This window comes from Elephas maximus, chromosome 1 (assembly GCF_024166365.1).
Source record: "Elephas maximus indicus isolate mEleMax1 chromosome 1, mEleMax1 primary haplotype, whole genome shotgun sequence".
Taxonomy (NCBI): Eukaryota; Metazoa; Chordata; class Mammalia; order Proboscidea; family Elephantidae; genus Elephas; species Elephas maximus.
In genome coordinates this window covers 223681057-223694353 of record NC_064819.1, presented here as the reverse complement: position 1 = coordinate 223694353, position 13297 = coordinate 223681057, and the positions used below count along the sequence as shown (strand labels likewise).

The 13297-nt window shown below is 42.1% G+C and overlaps 1 protein-coding gene across 18 annotated transcripts in view; it reads left to right on the top strand.

The window, feature by feature from the left end:
• Positions 1 to 13297, top strand: part of SYNE1 (spectrin repeat containing nuclear envelope protein 1) — a 558323-nt gene that overhangs the window by 532204 nt on the left and 12822 nt on the right. For all 18 annotated transcript variants that reach the window (XM_049903987.1, XM_049903961.1, XM_049903971.1 and 15 more), the window contains 6 exons: positions 1367 to 1509; positions 3513 to 3639; positions 5083 to 5294; positions 9056 to 9256; positions 11078 to 11206; positions 12741 to 12953. In XM_049903987.1, the coding sequence (XP_049759944.1) occupies positions 1367 to 1509; positions 3513 to 3639; positions 5083 to 5294; positions 9056 to 9256; positions 11078 to 11206; positions 12741 to 12953 (1025 nt within the window). The remainder of the gene's footprint in view (positions 1 to 1366; positions 1510 to 3512; positions 3640 to 5082; positions 5295 to 9055; positions 9257 to 11077; positions 11207 to 12740; positions 12954 to 13297) is intronic.

Here is a 13297-nt window from a genome sequence, read left to right as displayed (position 1 = left end):
GTATCACATTTGCTCACATTTTTGAAAAAAGGTAGAAGGATAGGAAGCATAGTAGCATGACTGAGATAATGACTGCTTGAGTGAACCAGAGTAGAAGACCTCTCCTGGGGGTATTTAAAGGGCCTCTTTTCTAGAAAGAAATTTAATAAAGCTTACTAACATTTGTTCCGCTTTCACCCTGTGCTGGCTTCATTCTAACGATCACTGCTCTTGTTCAGCTCAAAGACTGACATAAATATATATATATATAGAAAGAGAGAGACAGAGAGGGAGTGAACGAGTCCCTGGGTGGTGCACTTGGCTGCTAACCAAAAGGCTGGAGGTTTGAGCCCACACAGAGGCACTTTGGAAGAAAGGCCTGGTAATCTACTTCTGCAAAATCAGCCACTGAAAATCCTACTCTGACACACAGGAGGTCGCCATGAGTGGGAATTGACTTGATGGCACCTGGAGATACAGCTCAAAGAGGTATTATAACTGAAAGGAGAAACAGCCAGGAGTTCTCAGCTGTGAGTAAGAACATGCCTAAAGAAATGATAAAACCGTAAAATCTTAGCTTGCCCTTGATTTTATTTCAGATTTTAAATGTTCTTGTTCTTGGGTGCCACTGAGTTCATTCCAACTTACAGCGACCCCATGTGTGACAGAATAGAACTGCCCCCATAGGATTTTCTTGGCTGTAATCTTTACAGAGGCAGATTGCGAGGTCTTTCTCCCATGGAGCCACTGAATGGGTTCAACTCACCAACCTTTCAGTTGACAGTGGAGCGCCTAACTGTTGTGCCACTAGGGTTCCTTAGGTTTTAAATAAAAGCAAATAATGGCTAGCTTGAGACCTTCATACATATCTGTCTTGAACCAACCTTTTCTTGGTTAACTTGAAGTCACACCTTATATGAATGATGCAGCCACGAGGGCCATTAGTGGCAAGCTCTTCTCCTCAGGGGCAGAAAGAACAAGTAGAGGACTAATCCGCTCTGCTCAAGATGTGGCTACAGAAAGAGTGAGAAGTAACTGCCTCCTAGTTATCGGGGAACAGTAGGCACAACTTCAGGTTTTTAGAAAAGCCTTTAGTAACATGCAGCATTTAGATTATCAGGGCGTCAAAAGAGAAGAGGGAGCAGCCCCCCACCCCGAGCCTGTTCAGGAGAGAGCACAGAGCCCTTTGGCAATGTCAGTCAGTGAGCACGTTCGCTGTCTAGGCCGTGGAACCTTCTAACCCACCAGCATGTTAGTACTAAACTTGCTTTATAATTCCTCCACCCGTGCCGTTGCTGTGCTGCCTCCACCGAGACAACGTCTGCAGCTTTCCCTTAAATGGGCAGCTTGAAATGGCTGGTAAAGATCTGTCTGGTTGCCCCTGCAGGGGATCACAGTGCCTTGGAGTCACGGATCCGACAACTGGACAAAGCCCTGGATGACAGTCACTTCCGGATGCAGCAAACCGAAAATATCATCCGCAGCAAAACTCCCACGGGACCGGAGCTGGACGCCAGCTACAAAGGCTACGTGAGTGTCCCGCCCATCCTGGTTATAAAGTGCCCGAAAATCACAGTTCTGTGACAAAGCACCGTCTGTCTGTGGCACTGGGGCTTTGTGAATTCTCCGAACACCACGGCCCTCTGAACTCATGGACGCTGAGGGGCGAAACAAAGCCCTGTTATTAAGTTACCTTTTGACAGAAGGAGTCTGTTTCCAGGCACACTACCTATTGTCACGGCCAGCCTGTTCCTTTGCACAGAGCACTTGGGAAGATTGGCTTAATTGAAAGCAACAAAATGCTTTGGATCCCAAAAGTCATTAGGCATTTTTCCAAATCTAATAATTTTGAACTAGATTATCCTTGGAGAAGCCAATTTTAGCTAACGGATTACTGGCATGGAATTGTTTAAGTTTTTGTTTGTTTGTTTTTTCTGGGTTTAGTGGTTTGCCCAGTAACCTTGGGAATGTTTTTATCCTCTGTTCTTCATATGCTCATTTTTATTCTAGAAAAAAAACAATTCTGACTAACAAGAGGGATTTGGGAAAAGATAGCAAGGAACTGTATATTATTAATGGCACAATTTATGCAGCTATAATTAAATATATGATAATTCTATTAACTCTGCTCAAGTTGCTGAACGAATCACGTTTCCCCGAGAGCTACCTGTCTTGAGCACATACTCTAAGCAAGAGAATTTTAAAGTAAACCTCTTTCCTGCCTCACATCCAAAAAAGTGCTTAGTAAAAGGGAAGAAAAATTGTTGCTGTTAGTTGCCATCGAATTGGCCCCAACTCACGGCAACCTTTTGTATAACAGAACAAAACCTTGTGCTAGCCTCACAGCCGTTGTTATATTTAAGCCCATTGCTGTAGCTATAACCGTACGGTTTTCACTGACTTATTTTCAGAACTAGGTCACCAGGCCTTTCTTCCTAGTCTGTCTTAGTCTAGAAGCTCCTCTGAAATCTGTCCACCATGAGTGACCCTGCTGGTATTTGAAATACTGGTGACATAGCTTCCAGCATCGTAGCAACATGCAGGCCACACAGTAGGACAAACTGACTGAGGGGTGGTGGTGGTCCTTTGAAAATTAATTTTCCCTAATTCTAATCACAGCTCCCGTGTACTATGTTTTGAAACTAGGGGTTAGAACCATTCTAGCTATATGTGTCTGTTAATATCCTCACAGTTACAGAAGAGTAATCAATCACGGCTTTATTTTTTGCCCAGTTTAGCCTATTATACCAACTTTGAGTAAGTGAAGCTTGTTTTCTTTAAAGGATAATATGGTCTTACGATGATCATGCTGGTATTACTGAAGCTGCTCTTAACCTTGATGGAAAGTAATCCAAGTAACTTAATAGCATTTGTATTAAAGAGTCGGAAAGAAAACTTTATGTTCAGTGTCACAGGAGTGCTTGAGATGATTTGTTCTTTTAATCTGTGAATACTGTGCGTGACATTAAAAATGATATTGGAAGCTTTTCCTTTGATGTTAGAATTTAGTCCCTTAATACCTGTTAAACTACTTAAATTTTCTCATGAAATGTCTGGCTTTAATACTGCTTTATGCTTATAAGTATCTTAATTTATTTCATGCAAAAAATTTCCCTGTGAGATTTGTGGTAATATTACCATTGTTCCCACATTTTAGTTTAAGGTCAAGAAGGAAGGAACAACTTGCCAAAAATTATATATTGTTTTGCCAGTTGAGGGCTCTAAGTGTTAAATCCAGATTGGCTTAGTCTGTTTTGATTTGTGAATTTAAAAGAAATTTTGAGGACATTTCTCACACAAAATCGTGTCACCAAAGTAGATATTAAAGGATTACTTTCCATATATAGAAATCTGTTATCTGTTTAAAAACATGTTTTTTACCATTAGCTCATTTTTAACGTAGTAGCATAGTCTCCAGAGAGAAGTAAAACACAGGCACTGTGCTTGTTGGGAAACTCCCAGTTATTTTTCCCGGAATCTTTGGTGCTGGTGAGAATTGTGGTAATGGAGTCCTGTGTTTTCTGTCTGAACAGATGAAACTGCTGGGTGAGTGCAGCGGCAGCATAGACTCGGTGAAGAGGCTGGAGCACAAACTCAAGGAGGAAGAAGAGAATTTCCCTGGGTTTGTTAACCTGGATAGCACCGAAACTCAAACAGCCGGTGAGTGAGCAGTGTCAATTCAATAAAGAGTGAGAGAGAAGGTCCTGAAGCACTTTGTTACACTTCGTGTCTTAGTTACCTAGTGCTGCTGTAACAGAAATACCACAAGTGGGTGACTTTCAAGTACAAATATATTTTCTCAGTTCTGGAGGCTGAAAGTCCAAATCAGAGCCTGGGCCATGTCAGTCCTTCCTTGTAGGTACTCAGGGGTGGATTATTCAATAGGCAAGGTAAGCACAGTGCTTACCTTGCTTACCAGATCATCTATAGTGAGCAATTTCATATGGGTTTCACCACATCAAAGTAAGTAAGCACAAGCAAGCCCATGCTTACCTTGTTTACTGTACCATTTGCCCCTGACAGGGATTATACATCTGAAAAGAGGCTTTGATTCTGTAGGAAGGTACTGTAGGTTGGGAGGGAGACAGATGCCAGCCATACTTAGAAGCAGAATCTTCGATGTGGTGTAAAAATGTGAAACTGTTCACTACAGATGATCTGGTAAGCAAGGTAAGCACTGTGCTTATCTTGTATATTGGTATGACTTCCAATAATTAATTGATTGTAAGGATGCATTATGGAAGGTGATTATATTACATTATGGAAGATAATCTGCTTTACCCAATGCCAATTGATTTTTTTTTAAGTAGTTAAAAAAAAAAAAAATTTTTTTTTTTTTTTTTTAACTACTCCATGACAGCAGCCAGATTAGTGCTTGGCTAAGCCCCTGGGAACCAGAGCCTAGCCATGTTGACACATAAAATTAACCATCACATGCTGCTTACGCTCATTCCATGCTATTCTGTCCTGAGAACCTTTCCCCAGGTTACAGTGATCTCCTATAACATAGAGGAAGGTGAAGATCATTGTATTTTTTCTTCCATGTACTGTTTGTTTTAATGCACTTTCCAGTGTATGGAGTCAGGCGTTGTAAATACGTGCTGTCAGGGTCCTGTTGTAGATAAAGCAAAAAAAAAACCAAACCTGTTGCCTTCAAGTCAATTGCAACTCATTGCAACCCTAGGGGGCAGGGTAGAACCACCCCATAGGGTTTCCAAGGAGCAGCTGGTGGATTCAAACTGTTGACCTCTTGGTTAATGGCCAAGCTCTTAACCACTGCGCCACCAGGGCTCCCTTATTGTGGATAGGAATCAAGAATTGAATGATGTCTTCATGTATATTACTGTTTATTTACACAGCTCTTTAGCATGTTAAAGCCTATGTAACTATCTTTTTTTTTTTTTTTTAACTCCATTACATTAAAAACGCAGCTAGGAAAAGTAGAGCCATTGCACTGTTATCTACAATAACGACAGAAATGCCCAACAGAATTCCTCTTTTTTCCTGGGGCTCTTTGAAGTTCACCACCAGTTTGCGTTGAACGCTTTCCCTGAACGTTGTGTGTGGAGAAAACATCTCGCTGTTCTGTACGTGTCTTGCCAGGTGTGATTGATCGATGGGAGCTCATACAGGCACAGGCACTAAGCAAGGAGCTGAGAATGAAACAGAACCTCCAGAAGTGGCAGCAGTTCAACTCTGACTTGAACAACACCTGGGCCTGGCTGGGCGAGACAGAGGAGGAACTGGAACGGCTACAGCGCCTGGAGCTCAGCACCGACATTCAGACCATCGAGCTCCAGATAAAGAGGCTCAAGGTATCCTTTCTTCGCCTTTCCCACAGCACCAAACAAGAAGCCACCGCATGGAATCCTGCTCAGACAAAATCACTCTTCTCACCATTTTACTATTACACCCCAGACCAAAACCAAACCTGGTGCTGTCAAGTCAGTTCCAACCCATGATGACCCTGTGTGTTACAGAGTAAAAATGGTCTGTAGGGTTTTCCTGGCTGGACTCTTTATGGAAGCAGATGGCCAGGCCTTGGTACCACAGCACCACTGGGTGGGTTCAAACCACCAACCTGTAGGTTAATAGTTGGGTGCAAACCGTTTATGCCACCCAGGGACCTTCCAGTATTACACAATGACAGCTAAATTGCCTATCAGAAATGAAAAAGAATACCATTCTGTCTACTAGATATCCTGAATCAGAGTTTTTGATGAAGAAGGTTTTGAAGGCCAGAAGGACCACATTCTAGAACATTCCACTACCATAAGCAATCACATAATTTAATGAGTTGCTGTTTAAGAAATAATCAATTGAAGTTTCATGAAACACCCAAGCACCTCTGGGTCCGATTGAACTTATCTGTAAGGGAAATACAGATGATAAAAGGGGGCCTGCAAGTTTGTCATCTTCAGCTGGAGAGGAGTACTTTCCAAGATTGTATCTGTGTGAGTTTGTGGGTGTCTGAATGAAATCATATGACCTCATCAGAGCCTCCGAAATCGATTATGAAACCGGCAGAAGCAATTCCTACTGTACTGAATAATAGAAAACAAAACAGAACTGTGGCATAATTATGGCAAGTGGTGGCATTGATGGTTCAGTGGTAGAATTCTCGCCTTCCATACACGAGATCCAGGTTTGATTCCAGCCAAGACACCTCACGCACAGCTAGCACCCACCCGTTAGTGTAGGCTCACGTGTTGCTATGATACTGAACAGTTTTCAGCAGAACTTCCAGACTAATAGAGTGTAGGAAGAAAGGCCTGGTGCTCTGCTTCTAAAAATTAACCAGTAAGAACTCTATGGATCACAACGGTCCTATCCACAAACATCATGGGAATGGCTCAGGATCAGGCAGCATTTTGTTCTGTTGTGCATGTGGTCACCGTGTGTCAGGAGCTGATTCAACAGCAGCTCACAACAACAAACAACTATGGTAAAACACCTGACATTTGTACTTGATCTCGGTCTCGGTAGGTGTAGTACACAAGATAACCTCCTTTAACTCTATTGCAAGATCTTAACAATCCTCCTTAGCTCAGCTAGTAAAGTGCATTCCTAGGTGGGGGCTTTACTGTGGACGGAGCGTGCCGTGGACCGAGAGCTCAATTTCGCTTTAATAGCTCTTTTGGTCTGTTTTTTGTCTGGAGAACATCAAGATGTGCTGCTTCTCAGCCTGTAGCTACCCAGGCTCTCTAGCCTCAAGGGTTAAGTGCTGTTTTTCTGTTTCTCTGGTTTTACTGGAGGATATTTATTTGGGGTTGAAGTTTTTTGTGGCTTGCCCTTGGTTGTTGCGTTGTTTTGTTTTGAAAATTCCGAACAGAGAAACAAGTTTTTTCCCAGATTCTCAAACAGTTACGTGCCTATTGCGTAGCCTCAGCACCGGGTCTCCCAATTTCAGGACAAGGCCCTGGATAGGAATGCATTTTAAAATGTCTGGGTTATAAAATGCAATTTTCTGTAGAGTGCCTAAATTGCTCCAGTTCCTCTCTGGGAAAAGTAAGGTAACGTTGCCATTAGAGCCATATTCCTTAAAAAGCTGATAAATGCAAGATCATTGTTAGCTGTCGTTGCTTTGGCTCCAACTCATGGCAACCCCATACACAACAGAATGAAATGTTGCCCAATCCTGCACCGTCTTCACGGTCGGTATGCTCGAGCCCATTGTTATGGCCACTATGTGTTTTGACTGCCTTCCAACCTAGGGGGCTTATCTACCAATACTATATCGGACAATATTCTGCTGTGATCACAGGGTTTTCATTAGCTAATTTTTGGATTAAATTGCCAGATCTTTCTTCCTAATCTGTCTTAGCCTGGAAGCATGGCTGAAAAGTGTCCACCACTGGTGTGACCTTGCAGGTACAGGAAATACTAGTGGCATAGCTTCCGGCATCACAGCAACACACAAACCGCCCCAGTACAACAGATGGATGGTAGTCAGCAAGATTTGGGCAGGGTAACGAGACCTGGAAAGTCAGGCCATCTGGTCAGCAATTATACTTCTCTGCACACCCTCCTGATCCTTTCTACCTATGTTTTCCTTAAATATACCAATAGGATAACCAAGTGTCTTCCCACGATATTTCTTGATCTTATACTGTTTGTATTGGCTGCTAACCAAAAGGTCAGCAGTTTGAATCCGCCAGGCGCTCCTTGAAAACTCTGTGGGGCAGTTCTACTCTGTCCTCTTGGGCCACTATGAGTCAGAATCCACTCAACAGCAGTTTTCTTTTTTTTAATGCTGTTTCTGTGGTTGAATTTATACTTCATCATGTTAAGAATCTATTTACAAGTGAAAAATGAAGACAAGTTAGACACATTACAGGACTGTGAGAAATCATAAGAAAATGTGGCCTGGGTAGATGTGATTTCCAGGACCACTCACTGTAACCCAATCTGGGGATGTTTAAACAGTACCCAGGCAAGCCAACCACGTGCTCAAGTCCTTGGAATTGAGCTCTGAATTTTTTGAAAATACACAAAGCTGAAAATCAGCCCCTTGAACTAAGGTGGTTAGCTGATGAAGTACCCAGTTCATTCTCTTTACCATCACATGACTGTGGCCTGCGACCCGTGACCCAGGCAGGGTTTTCAGGGTTAGGTCCACGATCCAACTGTGCTGAAAGACTCTAGCCATCTAGAGGTCATGGCCCTGAAATGTTCTTTCGTAACAAACTCTTTACTTCATTCTTAAACACAAACTGAGTCTCACTCATCTAGGACAGTGGGATCACACTGCAAAAAATGCAGGTATCGTGCTTCTGAAGGTTCCCAGAGCTGGGTTTTTTTGGTTTGGTTTTGGTTGAGCTTCCATGCAGGGGATTAAGTTAATCACACTCCCTAGTTCATTGCACAGGGTCATTGTGGGTCCCTGCTCGGTCTCCCCTTCACTTTGTCTTTTTTCTCTACCATATCTTAATTCCCGTTCCTTAGACCCACGTCAACCATTCTGAAACATTTAATGAGTATTCTTTGTTCGTATGTGTTCTTGAAAAATATGGATTTGTGTGTGTGTGTCTGCGTGCATTTTAAATTACAAATGCTACTGTGTTACACTTTTTATTCTGTTTCTGGTTGCTTCACTCTACATCGTATTTTCTTAAGATCCATCTGTGTTGTCAAGTATTCATCTCCCCCCATTTGTTCTTATAGTTGCATACTTCTCAGTGATGTTCGCCCACCAGATTTCATCTGTTGCCGTTGGTTGCCACTGAGTCAATTCCATCTCATGGTGACCCCATGTGTGCAGAGTAGAACTGTTCTGTAGGGTTTTCAAGGCTATGACCTTTCAGAAGCAGATCACCAGACATATTTCCTGAGGTGCCTCTGGGTGGGATTAAACTACCAACCTTTCGGTTGATAGCCCACCAGTTAACCATTTTCACCACCCAGGGATCCTGTTAAGACCAATTTTAATTAATGACACTTTTAACTTTGGCAGAGGCATGGTTTCTTATCAGACAGGCTGACCTTTCTAGGTCTCATTTCAGAAGCTTTAAATTGCTTCTTAAAAATGTCTTCATTATGATTGCTCCCATTTGATTGTTTTCCTTTCTCTTTGCAGGAGCTGCGGAAAGCTGTGGACCACCGCAAGGCCATCATCCTCTCCATCAACCTGTGCAGCTCCGAGTTCACGCAGGCTGACAGCAAGGAGAGCCGGGATCTGCAGGACCGCCTGTCCCAGATGAATGGGCGCTGGGACCGCGTGTGCTCTTTGCTGGAGGAGTGGCAGGGCCTACTCCAGGATGCGCTGATGCAGTGCCAGGTCTCTGGGGCTTCGGGCAGGCAGTGCTCTGCAGTCCAGCCTTTCCAGTTTAGCTCCCTCTTTGACTTGATTGAACATGCTTCATAAACCAGTTGCTGGCAAGTCAGTTCCAACGCGCGGCAACCCCGTGTGTGTTAGAGCAGAACTGTGCTCCATTGGGTTTTCTGTGGTTGATGATCCACTTCTGAAAAAATCTGCCACGAGGCACCTCTGGGTAGTTTCAAACTGCCAAAGTTTCAGTTGACAGCTGGGCTCGTTAACCATTTGCACTGCTCAGGGACTCCCCAAAGTTCAGTGTCTGAGTGCGATAACTTTGTGCCCAAACCCTTCTTTTACTGGAGCACTTGTACATGTGATCAGCCATCTACAGCTTCTAGACTCTGTCTTCTTTTCAGCTAAGACGAGACTACCTGAGAAGCTTATCTGAGCCCCAACATTCCTTCTTTCACTTATTCGTTTATTTCACTCCTTTGTCCAATAAATATCTATTAAGTGCTTTACAGACGTTCCTTGAGCATTGAAGTGAGCGTTGTTGTTAGGTGCCATCTAGTAGGTTCTGACTCATAGCAACCTAGCGTACATTAGGATGAAACACTGCCCAGTTCTGCCCCAAAGTGAGCATTGCAAACATGTATTCATCCATTATTACCACCGTTACTTGCTGACAGTCCACTGTACAGCCAGGTTGTGCTAAGCAGTTGGGACACAGCATGGCCTCTACTTTGTACAGGGAAAACAGACAATAAAAATGCAAGTAAATAATGAACCAAGATACTTAACAGATTTTGAAGATAGGAATAGCTGGGAAAAGCCACTTTGAGAGAGTGGTCAGAGGAGTTGCACAGATCTTTGAGCTCTCACTGGAAGGATGTTGCTGTGAAAGAGGCATAGCAAATGGAAAGTTCCAGAAGCAGGGAAGGGATTAGTGTCCTGAAGATGAGAAAAGAGGCTAGTGTGACTAGCGTAGTATTGAGGCAGGGAGGGGTAAGAAAGATTGGAGGATGGTTCAGGAACCAGATCATGGCCTGCAGGTCATGGCCAGGAGTTTGGGTTGTATTCTAACTTAAGTGGGAAGCTCTTGGAGAATTTGAAGTGTGCTCTGAGGTTTGTGTGTATCCCAAGTGTAAAAAACAAAAAACAATCACCTTGGAGTTGATTCTAACTCATGGTGACCCCGTGTGTGTCAAGTAGAACTGTGCTCCATAAGAGTTTTCAATGGCTGGGTTTTTTGGAAATAGATTGCTTGGTGTTTCTTTCAAGGCACCTCTGGGTAGAATCAAACCACCAACCTTTGGGTTAACAGCCAAGAGTGTTAACCATTTGTACCACTCAGGGACTCCAAGAGTAATATGGCTCCTTGAATGCAGGTACTCTGGCTCTTGGTTCATCTCTGTACCCACTTCTAGTACAATGCTTAAGATCTTCAGTGACTAGATTTTGAATGAATAAACGAATAGATGGTGAATGAAGGGCATACGGGATTGGACAGAGACCTTAAATGGTGGGAAGATTTAAATACACGGGGAAAAGAGGAGAGCAGAGTGGCTTCCTTCCAAGCTGTCTAATCACACCATCCTTTTTTCAGAAATAAGTGGTTTGATGCCAATTTTTCTTATGTCTAAATTCTCCCCATGTAATAAATTAGATGCTTTTGGTAGGAACACAAAGTCAGATAACTACAGCTACACCAACGCCTTCCTCTTGAAGCCATTGTATCTTGGCCTATAGTAGCTATTACAGAGAATGGAAATTAAATCTAAGCTGTTAGGGAAAGAAAAGAATATTATCTAAGGTTGTTTTATACTCCCATATGTTTTGTAGGATTTCCATGAAATGAGCCATGGTTTGCTTCTGATGCTGGAGAACATCGACAGAAGGAAAAACGAAATCATCCCTATTGATTCTAACCTTGACACAGAGATACTCCAGGATCATCACAAACAGCTTACGGTAGGATGGGTGAGCTCTGGTAGCTGCTAGCTATTTGTAGCAGGGTCCCATTTCACTTAAAGAAAATGAGCATAGGTGGTGGTATTTTTTTACCTTTGTGCTATGGTCTCTAACATATGCTTTCTTTACGTGTACATAGAGGCTGATACCTGCTAGCTTTAGAATCACCTTCTAAAGTTATTGTTCAATAGTGAAAATCTTAGATGTTCTTAATCTCAATTAGTTTGTATTTATTAAGGCTGCTCTTTGGTGAATTACATTTGTTTTTAATTTAAACTTTAGGTGCTAAATCTATGTCCCAAAAGTACATTTGATGGCTTATAATAAAACAACACTGTTTTTGTTGTTCTTAGTTGTTGTTGAGTTGATTTCAACTCAACCGCAACCCCGTGTGTGCCAAGTAGAACTGCTCCATAGGATTTTCAAGATTGTGACTTTATGGAAGCAAATTGCCAGGCCTGTCCTCCGAGGTTTCTCTAGGTGGATTTGAACCACCAATCTTTTGGCTAGTAGCTGAGCACTTAACAATTTACATCACCGAGGGACACCTAAAAGGACAGCAAAATGATTAAAAGAGAAAGAAACAATTAAGACTTCTTAAGAAGAATTAAATATAACCTGATTAAACATTAACCTTAGCACCAAGTTTTCTGAAAGCTAAGGCAAAAAGGGAATTGTGGGTTAAATTATTTTCACTTTCTGACAGAAAGAAAACAAGCCGGTTTTCAAGGAGCAATAAACATTTTTCTAGCACTAAATTCAAAATGAAATTCGGTGTGTAGATTCTTATTCAAGGAACTTTGAACGATATGATGTACAGTGTTTATTTAACAGTGATTTTATAGAAAATACGTACCTTTAGGAGGAAATGCTTTGCCTTTGGTAGCTTTCAGTATTTTTCAAATGTTACATTCTGACATCTAACACTCACTAACCTAACCTCCAGAACTGGTTGGTAGCTTTTAATCCAGTACCGTAAGGGTCTTAAAACACAGAGGAAATAGCTCTGCAGCTATGTTTTTACAAGACTTTTGACCTCAGACGCTAAGGAGTGAATGAAGAATCACCCGTATATCTTTTTAAAAATCTTGAGTAGATATCAGAGTATACCTTGAGGTACCTAAGTTTTGCTGTATTTAGACATCAGTGTTTTACTTTTCCATTTAAAAGAATCTTAGGTCTCAAGTGCATAATACTTCGTATTTGAAGTACTGTCACATACATTAATCAATTTAAACATTCCAGCAATACCTACTGTGAACCAGGCAGGGATCATGGTCACCATTTCACCAGATGAGAAAACTTTGAGACCAGAGAGGTTCAGGGACCTTATAGAATATTTTTGGTGGAGGCAGGATTAGAACACAGGTCCGACTCCCATTCCATGAGCTGCTCTAGCCTTCTATGTGTGAGCCCTGCGTTCTGAAGATCAGGTATAACCACCCACTAAATTACAGCTATGTCATTCTGCACTTCTGGAACTTTCTCCAAGTATTGAAAATTCTTAAAAAATAATTTTTTATCATCTACATAGCAAATAAGGCATGACCTGTTGGAGTCCCAACTAAAAGTGGCTTCACTTCAAGACATGTCTTGCCAACTGCTGGTGAATGCTGAAGGGGCAGATTGTTTGGAAGCCAAAGAAAAAGTCCACGTTATTGGAAACCGGCTTAAACTTCTCTTGAAGGAGGTCAGCCGTCATATCAAAGACCTGGAGAAGTTATTAGACATGTCGAGCAGTCAGCAGGTAAGTGTTAAGCAGGCATCATTGTTTAACATTTCTTACGTGACACCAAACCAGCAACATCATCACAGTTTTACAAAGACTTTAAATGTAGGACTTGTCACAATGAAGCGTCTACTCTCAATCATGGCTCTCACAAGTCCTATCTCAAAATAAAAAAAGTGGACTGATAAACCTTCATAATAGATCGCTGCTTTCAAAGCTATTAAATCTGAAGACCTCTTCTAACTATTACTTCTAACACTTTTACCACCACCTGCAGCCATGGAATTTTAGTTTAGTTTATTTAAGAATGCACCTGTTTTCAGTTACACAGCTAGGGTAGGTTACAACCAATCATTGTCTAT